The 12,069-nt window shown below is 44.3% G+C and overlaps 1 protein-coding gene across 1 annotated transcript in view; it reads left to right on the top strand.

Moving 5' to 3' along the window:
• The first annotated feature begins 4,467 nt into the window (after nt 1-4,467).
• BPIFC (BPI fold containing family C) overlaps nt 4,468-12,069 on the top strand; it is a 35,920-nt gene continuing 28,318 nt past the window's right edge. The window contains exons 1-3 of the mRNA XM_007449432.1: nt 4,468-4,591; nt 6,262-6,382; nt 11,502-11,630. Coding sequence (XP_007449494.1) covers nt 4,468-4,591; nt 6,262-6,382; nt 11,502-11,630 — 374 coding nt within the window. The remainder of the gene's footprint in view (nt 4,592-6,261; nt 6,383-11,501; nt 11,631-12,069) is intronic.

Below are 12,069 nucleotides of genomic sequence, written 5' to 3'. Positions count from 1 at the left end.
TATTTATTGATATATGCCAGGCAGAGACATAATTTCTACCTTACTTTGCATACAGTCTAATGGATATAGACTTTTTGGTCTAACATTCTTTCCCATTGCTTTCCACTACTCTGAAAATATTCTCCTCTTTTAAAAAATCCCCCTCTTGTGATAACCTATAATGGAAAATAATGATATATATATATAAACTGAATCGCCTTGCTGCACACCTCAAACTAACACAATATGGTAAATCAACTATACTTCAATAAAACATTTCTCTCTTATGCCTGCCTAGGCAGGACACATCCAGTTACAATTCTTTGCCTACAGTGATATTAGCATGACTACACATCAGTATGGCTCACCATTTGTTAAAACGTGGAAATACTTCTATACCAGTTGGTAAATAGCCACTAATCTAAGCCCCAGGAGTGTTCCTCTCACTCCCACAATCCCATCCATCTCTACCTATGCCCCTCTCAAGGACCCTGGACCACTCCCAGGACAACTAAAGGATCAAGGAAGGCCTAGAACAGATGGCAACTGGACCTAACTTCTGCATCCGTTCTGAGTATAAGATGTTGTTGATCTCACCCTGCCTCCCAGAATGTGGAGGACTTCACGCTTGTTTATCCCACTCCTCACATTTCCTCCAGCCCTCAGATTACTCGTTGCTTGATCAGAGACCCTCCTCTCCTACTGGAATTCCTTCCCCTCAGCTCTCACTCTCATTCCTCCATGCTTTCCTCAGCGTTGTCTTCACCCTGCCCAGCTTCTTCCTGTAGATTGTCCTTTATTACCCAAACCAACTCCGTAGAGCTGAGACATCACACCGAATGCATAAGGCCATAGCAGTTTTAAAATATTGAAAGACCACAGTATCTAATAGTAAATAGTCACTACTCAGAGTCCCCCACCCCAGCCCCCAGTGTAGGCCAGCCACACTGGCCACTCCTCCAAGACTTCCTCTGTGCTGCCCATGATCCGGTACCTAACCTCTCTGATCCTGCTCCAGAACTGTGGCCAACATCTGTTCTGATGGGTGAATGTGCTCCGCTAGTGCATAAGTGCTTTGTTAACCACCTCTGCAAAGAACCATAATATAACGTAGAGTGAAATGAGGGCTCTTCCTTTACTTATGGTTCATTGATTCCTTCTACCAGGACTTATCAATCACTCACTGTGTCCAAGACACCAAGCAAGCCAGGTTCTAAAACCTCCAAACCTGACGAGGCCTTTGCCCTCATGGCACTTACATTCTGGTAGGGGAGACAGACAATAAGTAAAAAATAAACATAGACGTGTGAAAAAATATATATTTTGACTGAGGGTTCAGAAGGAAATGAGATTAGCTTAGGGAAGTCAGAAATGGCTTCAGAAAGAAGGCTATGGTTACAATGGACCTTAAGGATGCACAGGGTTTCTGCAGGCCTGAGTAAGAGGGAACAGCATAAGCATGCATATTAGTCAGGAAACATGGGGTGAGTTTGGGGACTTGTCTGGACAGGGATGGGCAGGGGGCGGGATTATACGGAGGAGGCTCCTGGGAGATCAGGTGAGAAATGTAAACAGGTTGACTGAGCCAGCCTCTTCTCACACCTGAAGATGGATTCATGAACTACAGAACAGACAAGTCAAGACCCTAATTCTCAACCTCATGGCCCTCTACCAAAATGCCGTCATGAGCATTCACCAGTCTGAGCATAGGCCCACTATATGAGTTGGGCAGCTTGTGCACTAGACAAAATGCCAACACAAGGGATGAATGGAGCCTCCTTTTCTCTCCCCACCAAGCTGGATACACTGCTGTGGGATTTTCCTAGAACACTTTCTTCTGGCCCCACTTTGTGCCAGAGGCTGGTATATCTCTAGAGGGCACCTTTTCTCATTTCACACAAAAGCACAAGATAGGCTAGCGATAGCCCTACTCGGACACTCCCTCCCCTGATCAGACTGCTCTGCTCCTTTCAAATAAATTATCTGGAACACCCCTTCGTCTGCATTATCCCTTTCCTACCTCTCTGGCCTTACCCGAGAGCACACACAAACCCCTTTATCAAACTTCTTGCTTATCTTGGCCAAGCACAGATGCTCACTCCCTCTCTCTCTCTCTCTCTCTCTCTCTCTCTCTCTCTCTGTGTGTGTGTCTCTCTCACACACACACCCCTCTTACAATGACCTTTGCCTTCATCTAGACTGCTCCTGAGTCCCAGCCCCTCTATGCATCCTTCCCTGCCCAGCTGGTCTGACTCCTCGCTCTGTCTAAATGCACAGCTCCTACAGCTTCCTCTTCCCTGACCACACCCACAAATGCTTCCCTGATTTGTTTCATGTTTGTGTGTTAACTCCGTGGGTATCTGTGTGAATGCAGTAAGGATAGCTCACCCAGCTTGTAAACTCCCAGAACTAGAAACAAGGCCTGTAAATGTATTACTCACTCAGCTGTGAGTCTTGTTAAAAGAAACCTATGTCACTGTTGCTGTTGGTACCTCTGCTTCATTCAACAAGAAAATGGAGTGACATTAATTCATCAAGTCCATTAATTCAATAAGTATACATTGAATGCTTACTCTCTGTCAAGTTCTAGGAATATAACAGTGAATAAGGTGTGGTCTTTCTCCTTGGAGAAGATGTTTAAGTTTTTCCATGTGTCTACTATGTGCCAGGCATTGTACTAGACTCTGGAGTTATAGAAGTAAGATAGACAAGTAAAGACAATCACATTGCAGGATGGTACATATTAAGATCAAGGACTGCACTGAGTACTGTGGAACCTCAGAAGGCATACCTGGCCCACTTCATGGTTTCAAGGAAGAGACATTCATTCATTCATTCATTCAATCAATCAATCAATATTTACCCATTAATTATACTACGTAAAAGATGTAGTACATACTACATCTTATAGTAATTAAGTAATTTGTTAGTAAATTATACTAACATAAAGATGTTAAAAAATATATATTTACCCATTGCCTACTGTGTGCCAGTCACTGTTCAAGGTGCTGAAGTGATGAAGTCCTTCACCATGAAGCCTAAAAATTCCAGTAGGAGAGACAGAAAATAAATAAGAACTGTAGACTATACTAGGTGATGACAAGTGATTTGGAGAAAAGTAAAGCAAGGGAAGCATGGGGAATATCGAGGTCATGGGGGAGGGTGTTTCGTATAGAGTGGTTAGGAAAGGCTTCACTGAGACAACACTCAAGATACCTGAAGAAAGTGAAAGGCCCAGCCATGTGGTTATCTGGAGGGTGACAGTGCCAGGCAGAGGGCACAATAAGTGCAAAGACCTGGGGTACAGGCTGCTTAGAGTGATAGGAAAGATCAAGTCAGCCGGTGAGGCTGGGGCCAGGTGAGCCAGGCGTGTGTGCTAAGGAAGGTCAACAAGGAGGTAGAGGTGTGGGCAGGGCAGGGCCTTGCAGTTGGTGGAAGGGCTTTGGCTTTTATGCTGAGTAAGATGGGGAACCACTGGAGGGTTTTAATGGGAAAGCGGGTAGGGGTGATGAGGTCTGACTTTCATTTTCCAAGGCCCACTCTGGTGTGGAGAATAGCCAGAAGGGGGCAAGGGAACCTGAGATACCAGTAAGGAGGCAGTTGTAAACATCCACATGAAATGATACTGGCTGGTGTAGTGGTTGGAGGGATAGTGGTGGAAGAGGTGAGGCTGCCTCTAAGTCCATCGTGTGTCAAAATGGCCTGGTAAGGGGAGCTTTCACAGAGGGAACATTGGAGCTGGCCCTGGAGGATGCATTCACCAGACAGATGTGGGTATGTGACCCAGAGGCAGAGAGACAGAGAAAGAGATGTATGTGCATGTGTGTTTACATTGGGAGGGTTATAGAAAAAGCCCTCAATCATGAGAGAACTGACAAATTGAAGAATAGCAAATAGCTCAGTGTGGCCACAGCTCAGAACACTACCACTTAGACAGGAGGAGACATAGGAGCTTGGGAGAAGTTTGGAGCCAGTTGTGAACGGCCTTGATTGCCATGCTAAGAGCTTAGACCTGTCTGTCCTGTGGGCCAAGGAGAGTCATCAAGGATCTTTAAGCAGATAAGTGGTTGCCTCACATCCACTGAGCCCACCTTTTCCAAACTACTGACTCATTTGTTCTAAAACTCAAGAATTCCCCCATCCCACCCCCATTATCCTTCCCAAGGCATATCCAAATTGCTATATTTTTTGTAAGGCTCTTGTATTGCATTATATCTTACTGTGTTACAGTCATCTGTGTGTGTATGTCTGATTCACCCACTATTCTGTGGGAAGCAAAGGTCAGGGGCCACACATAGGTCATCTCTACATCCTCAGCACCTAGAATACATTCCAGTGTGTTCAATAAATGATTACTGGATGGATGGATGGATGGAGCAAGTTCTGGAAGTAAGCAATGAAAATGAGAAAGCCTAGAAATGCTAGATGGAATTGGCCAATGAAAAAGTTAAGAATAATAAAGGGACTATAAATGTTGACTAATTGCAGATGTGTACAAAGATGGTCCAAATCCTCTGGGGATGTTTCCTCCTGTGGAATCTCTACATCTCATCTGCTCAGACCATTTACCCTGGAATCAAGGCGAGGGCTACTCAGAGAGCTCTGGACTATGGTGAGTTGGATGCTTTCAGAAGCCAGGCTGTATTCACCTCCCAGGTGTAGTCTGTGACCCAAATCCAGAAGCTCAGCTTGGTCTGTCTCATGACTGAGACAAGCTCTACAGTGGGATGATCCAGAGCTACTAAGATGGCTGGGGGAAAGGTGTTGTCTAAAAAATAATCGCCTTAACAATAGGCATATCCAAACGTAGTCACAGATTCATATTTTCCCTCTCTCTCTCCCCCGCACATGCGTACACAATGAACATCTTAGAGCATATAAAGTACTTGGAACAGAATCTCACAATAGCAAATGCCCAACAAATATTACCTACTGTTATTTTCACATATGTGAACAGACACCTCCACAGTTGCTAATGTCCCCATGTTACAGATGAGGAAAGTGAAGGACAGAGAGATTTTGTAACTTGCAGAGTCACACAGCTAGTACGTGAGTGTTGGGATTCAAACCTAGGCTGTCTGATAGTGCCTTCGGTTCCATCGTTCCATCCTTTACATTCTGTCTTTACATCTCCATATTACAGTATTATTCACAGTATTATAGAGGATAAAATCTACTCTTTTTAATCTCCAAAAACAATAGGATAAGTGGAAGTGAGCTTAAGCTGTAAAGGAAGGGGTATAAGCAAAACTTCCTCCTTGAGAAGGTAAAAATGAAAAGATCATTCTTCGTTACTGTGTAAGTTACTTTTCTCAAGCTCTTTAATGTGGAAGAGGGCTCTATTTCTCCACGAGCTCAGAGAAATGTGTTCTGTGGTGCTATTATATAAAGATGGGTTTATTCCAGGATTAAAGAAAAGCAGTGGTTGATAACCTTTTTGGAGTGCTGGGATCCTTTGAGAATCTGATTAAAATGTGAACCCTGGGGCTTCCCTGGCGGCGCAGTGGTAGAGAGTCCGCCTGCCGATGCAGGGGACACGGGTTCGTGCCCCGGTCCAGGAGGATCCCACATGCCACGGAGCGGCTAGGCCCGTGAGCCATGGCCGCTGAGCCTGCGCGTCCGGAGCCTGTGCTCTGCAACGGGAGAGGCCGCAGCAGTGAGAGGCCCGCGTACCGCAAATAAAAAAATAAAATGTGAACCCTGGAAATTTTTCCCCTAAAAAATGAGATAGATACACATACACATGACCCACTCACAATCTTTCATTAGAATTTCAGGGGGTTCAAGTGTTCCCAATAGTCCATGGACCTCCAGTCCAAAATTCCTGAATTTAAAGAATCTAGGAGGGAAAAAGGACAATGTAGAATAACTTTCTGGAACTGGCCATCAGGCATAGATTCTGGAGCCAAATTGCCCAGATTTGACTACTGGCTCCCCCAGTTCTTAGCTGTGTGACTTAGGCAAGAATTAACCTCTTTGAGGCTCAGTTTCTTCATCTGTGAAATTTGATAACAATGATACTTTGTACTTTTCCTATAACACTGTCCTGCGTTAACATTCTCCCATGCTGTTAGCTCTGGGTTCTTGGACAATTTCACTAGCCTCTCTGAGGACCAGTGTTTTCTTCTGCAAAGTAGGGACAATAATAACCACCTTGTTAGAATCCTGTTTTCTCAGTATCTAAGAGCATGGCTTACTTAATAAATTTAACTTGTGTGTTTAATGATATTATGCCATCATCATCTTTGTTATCAATAAACATTTTCTTTGGTTGCTTCACAGGCATTCAAGCTGGGATGGAGATGATTGAGCAAATGGTCAAGGAAAGAAACATCCCGGATTTAAAAGGTTCTGAATCTCCTGAATTTCTGAAAATTGATTATATGAACTACAAGTTTATAAAGTAAGTAAAAGAGAAGAACATTTTTGGCAGTGAAATTAATCTTTAAAATCTCAGGGTTGTGGATATGCCACTGTGAGTCCTGGTGTAACACCAGGATGGAGCAGAAGTTAACCAACCTTTGGTGAAAGGCTTATCAGATAAATCACCCAAGAAAGAGGGGTCATGGAGCCGGCATGTAGTGTTTGGGTCAGAACGCGTGGGTCCAAGTCACATCTCTGCTGCACACTCATTGTGTGCACCTGGCGCATCTGCTCAGAGACTCAGTGCCCTCTCCTCATTCCTAAAATGAGAGTTCTAATGCGATGCAGATGTCGGCTGTGGGCACCTTGCCCCCAGAATTCTAAATGAAATTCTTGTTCATTCCATTGCTACCACTACCCCCATAAACTTAGATGAAGAGTTCAATATCAGTCTCACAAACAAATCTGCTCTCACTACATCTTGTCTTATTTTGTAAAGTTTAGTCGAGACTTCAGAGATCATAGGAGTGGATTACAAGGCACATGCTTTCTGCCCTCTTGCTATCTAGACCTCCTCTCCTTCTCTGGAGCAACGTCAGTTTCTTCCCCTGGTCTCATGCATAGCAGTTCCACCCACTCCTGGGTACCAAAGGATCATCCTAAATACTTTTCCAAGTAATTTTCCCACCAATAAACTTCTCTTCCTAAGAAGAATTCTGGTGGCAGCTATAATCTTTTCTACCATGTTACAGCAATAAAATCAAATGTCAGAATCAGTAAACAATAAAAAGCAGATGATGTAACAAATGTGAAGACACTTCATAAAACTGAAGCTGCTGCACACGGATTAGCTGATATACTTAGTGATAGCGTAGACCATCAGTGTAAGAGCAATGGAATTGCCACATTGATCCAGATCCTTGTCTCACCCAAGCCAAGAGTTTTGGGATTATATTTATATTGTTACCCACCCTCTCAGATTGGGTGGACCCCAACTGGGTCCTTCTCACGCCAAATGAATGAGACGAGTTTCGGCAAAGCAGAGCAGAAACTGTATTCGTTGATCAAGGAATGGAGAAGGGAGAGTTCGTTCTCTAAAGACACCTTCTCCCCATGGGAGGAAAGTGGGAGACTTTTAAGGGGTAAGAGGCCAGTACATCATCAGAAACTGGGGAAAAGGGCAGAGATTTCCAGGAACAGTGCTGCATGCACAGTCCCTTGCGCCCGGCACTCATTGGGCCTAGCAAAGTACAAGTCCCCTCTTTGGGCGGAGATCTTAGCACGATGATGAGGCAAAGGCAACTTCTGGGCACTTGTACGTTTCCTTGGCACAGACGCTGCTCTTGCACTTAGGCTGGGACTGATTCAGGGCGGACGACTGTAGAGTTTCCTTTGAGGTGTAACTGATAAACATCTTTGACAAACATCAGGTGTTTGGGAACAAGAATAGAAATAGGTTAAAGCAGAGATCTTTCAGCTCCCTGGGGTATGTAGGGGTGATGGTATGAACCAGGAAAAATGTTCAGCTGAATATAACAAAATTAGTGTGACTTAGATGAAATAGGGGTTCATTTTTGTCTCACAAATAATAAGCTCTGAAGAAAAATTGTAGAGATGAACCTATTTTCAGGGCAGGAATAGAGACACAGACATAGGGAACGGGTGTGTGGACACAGTGGGGAGGATGAATTGGGAGATTGGGGTTGATATATGTGCACTGCCATGTGTAAAACAGATCGCTAGTGGGAACCTGCAATATAGCGCAGGGAACTCAGCTCGGTGCTCTGTGGAGACCTAGATGGATGGAACGAGGTGGGTAGTGGGAGGGAGTTTCAAGCGGGGTGGGGGTATATGTATACATATAGCTGATTCACTTCATTGTACAACAGAAACTAACACTACATTGTAAAGCAACTATACCCGCCCCCCCAAAAATACAGTTGAATAATCCTATTGAAGCCCCACAATTTCATCAGAATACAACTGTCTTGTATTTTTGTGTTCCCCCATCCTTAACTCTGGCCTCTGGCTTCGTTTGCCTCATGGTCTAATATGACAGATGCTCTAATTATAATACAGTCAGCCATTCAACAAGAATTTGTTGAGCACCTACTGTGTACTAAGGCTTTGTTCTAGGCATAGGGTATAGTGTAGTGAATGACACAGATACGCCTTTAGTGTCCAGTGAGAGAGATGAACATTAAATATATATTTACAAATCTAATGATTTAATTACACTGATGATAATGCCACAGCAGAAAAACCCAGGGTGATTCCTGTAATATAAAGTGAAGGTAAAGATGAGGAGAAACAGGTATTCCCATGCATTGCTAGTGGGAGCAGATAAACTGGTACAATAATTTCAGACCTGTGCTGTTCAAACAGGAGCTGCTAGCCTCATGTCACTATTGAGCACTTGAGGTATGATTAGTGCAACTGAGTACTGGATTTTTAATTTTTTTAATTTCAGCTTTAATTTAAAAACTCACATGATTCAGTTACTGAAGAACTTTTAAGTCTGGAACAACTTGAGAATGTAAGTTTTACTCTTTCAATTGAAAATTTTATCAACTCTAAATACAGGTCAAGAATTTCTGATGAAAATGCAATATCTAGATTGAGGTACATCATGAATATAAAACACATACTGTATTTTGTTTATTTTTGAAAAAGGAAAATAAAATATCTCATTAACAATTTTTATATTGATTACATGTCAAATTATAATATTTCCCATTTTTAGTGTGACTAGATAATGTTAAATTACATATATTATATTATACATTATATTTCTATTAGACAGTGCTTTTTTATTTTTAATTTTTTTTTGGTAAGCAGGCTTCTCACTGTTGTGGCCTCTCCCGTTGCGGAGCACAGGCTCCAGACGCGCAGGCCCAGCGGCCACGGCTTACGGGCCCAGCAGCTCCGCGGCATGTGGGATCTTCCCAGACCGGGGCACGAACCCGTGTCCCCTGCATCGGCAGGCGGATTCTCAAACACTGTGTCACCAGGGAAGCCCCTAGACAGTGCTGTTTTAGGAGGTGATTTTTAAGGATTTTTTTAGGCATGCTTTTTGACCCAACAATTCCACTTCTCAGCACCCTCTCTAGAGAAATATCTACACAAACAGCATTTATGGGGATGTTCACTGTGGCACTGTCTATAATGCAGAAATGCTGGAAACAACCTAGATGTCTACCCACAAAGCAATGATTTTTTTTAATCCATAACTTAGATTACTCTGCAGCAATTAGAAAGAATGAGTTAGACCTATACGTATCAAAATGAAAATATTTCCAAGATACATTAATCTCTACCATCCTCTTTTCACAGTGATACTCAGGATATTTGACAGAGAATAAGTAGGAAAGGATGCAGAAAAGAGGAACTAACAAATAATCGTTTCCTACTGGCTGTCACATTTTAAAATTTTCCCTAATCTTAGTTCATAACAGTGCTTTACCCCGTGCAACAGTTATACACAGATGGCTTCGTTTTGTCTTCTCAACCTTCCCATGAGTCACACTTCTTTTGAGTGACTGACTGAAAGAGGTTAAGTGCCTTGCCCAAGGTTGTACAGCTAGCACAAAACTTGGCTCCGAGCCGAGTGCCCTTTGCACAATGCCTGAAGCGCCATAGCCTCCTGGTTAAGAAGGCTGAAGACAGATTGAGGAGGCTTCCAGGTCTGGTTCTACCACTTATCTATGACTTCAGCCAAGTTTCTAATCTTCTCATCTCTGAATTGCAGATTGCAAAATCAGCAGCAGCCTCATAGGATTATGGTGAGGGTTAAAATGAGGTAACACATGTGAAGTGCTTACTCCAGTGTCTAGCAGGTAGTAATTGCTCAATAGATGGTCATAATAATAACTTAACATAATGCACTTGGCCATCTACCTACGTATGTTGTATGCCACCTACTGCCTCTAGTTACCTGTGTGACAGCTCAGAGAATCCTAGGGGGAGTTAATGCTCTAAAATAAGTTTCTCAACTAGGGAAGATACTGTCCACATAGAGGACATTTGGGAGGAAGGCATGCTGTTTATTGTCCTGATGATTTAGGGGTGGGGGGAGGGACACGATTGGCATTTAGTTGGTACATATGCCAAATATCCTGCAATCTGTACAACAGTCTTCTACAAAAAAAATAGTTGTTCCATCCAAAATGTAAACGTAAGGTAGATAGCCAGTGGGAAGCAGCTGCATGGCACAGGGAAACCGGCTTGGTTCTTTGTGGCTGTCTGGAGGGGTGGGATAGGGAGGGTGGGAGGGAGGGAGACAAAGAGGGAAGAGATATGGGAACATATGTATATGTATAACTGATTCACTCTGTTATAAAGCAGAAACTAACACACCATTGTAAAGCAATTATACCCCAATAAAGATGTTAAAAAAACAAAAAACAAAAAAACAAAATGTTAATGTTGGGCTTCCCTGGTGGTGCAGTGGTTGAGAGTCCACCTGCCGATGCAGGGGACACAGGATCGTGCCCCGGTCCGGGAGGATCCCACATGCCGTGGAGCGGCTGGGCCCCGTGAGCCATGGCCGCTGAGCCTGCGCGTCCGGAGCCTGTGCTCCGCAACGGGAGAGGCCACAACAGTGAGAGGCCCGCGTACCGCAAAAACAAACAAACAAACAAAATGTTAATGTTTCCTGCATTGAGAAACTCTGGAGCAGCTGAAAGGAAAAATAATGATGGCAATGTTTTGTCTTTAAAGAAACTAAAGAAGTCGATTGATTGTTTGCAAATCTGTTCCTAAACTTGCTCATTTCTCCCCTCAGCTAGATACAAGGGGCTTCCTGCCAAGGGTGTGAGAGGAATTAGAAGGCAGTGCCCTGAGGCTGCACTACATACCTAAGGGTCCTTCCTCTATAGCAGCAGTCTGCAACCTTTTTGGCACACGGGACCCGTTAGCGATGCGGAGCGGCAGATGAAGCTTCGCTCGCTCGCCTGCCCGCCGCTCACCTCCCGCTGTGCGGCCCGGTTCCTAACAGGCTGTGTACTGGTACCAGTCCGTGGCCCAGGGGTTGGGGACCCCTGCTCTATAGGAATTCACAATTGCCCATCTTGGGAGTTCTACAACTGCATTTCCAATTTTGCCTTACTTAGAGATGTGCTGGCTGAGTTGCACTAACTCCTCTATTTCCTGTTTTACAGCATAAAAATCAATGCCTTTTCACTTCCAAATACTTCACTAGCCTTTGTGCCTGGGGTGGGAATCAGGGCCCTGATCAAGCACGGCACTGCCAGCATCAGCACAGACTGGGAAATCAAGTCTCCATTTTTGTGAGTATTCCACTGAAAAGTCTACTGCTGTTCTGGGGGAAATGGAGCAAAAAATCAAAAGTAGATAAATTTGCCAATGTGTTTGACATTAGGCTTCTTTCCCTCAGCCATTAACCATCTTTCTCAAGAGCATTTTTCCAGGAGAGATTTAAATCAGAATATCTCTACTGAGGGCAGGGAGCAGGGGGCTGAAAAGCGTCCTTCCCTTAAAGGCAGAGCCACTGATCAACATGTCATTTAAGATTTCCTGGGGGCTTCCCAGGTGGTGCGGTGGTTGAGAGTCCGCCTGCCGATGCAGGGGACGCGGGTTCGTGCCCCGGTCCGGGAGGATCCCGCAATGCCGCGGAGTGGCTGGGCCCGTGAGCCATGGCCGCTGGGCCTGCGCGTCTGGAGCCTGTGCTCCGCGGCGGGAGAGGCCACAGCAGTGAGAGGCCTGCAT

The sequence above is a fragment of the Lipotes vexillifer genome, unplaced genomic scaffold (genome assembly GCF_000442215.2).
Source record: "Lipotes vexillifer unplaced genomic scaffold, Lipotes_vexillifer_v1.1 scaffold374, whole genome shotgun sequence".
Taxonomy (NCBI): Eukaryota; Metazoa; Chordata; class Mammalia; order Artiodactyla; family Lipotidae; genus Lipotes; species Lipotes vexillifer.
The sequence above is the reverse complement of the archived record's forward strand: the minus strand, read 5'-3'. Positions and strand labels throughout refer to the sequence as shown.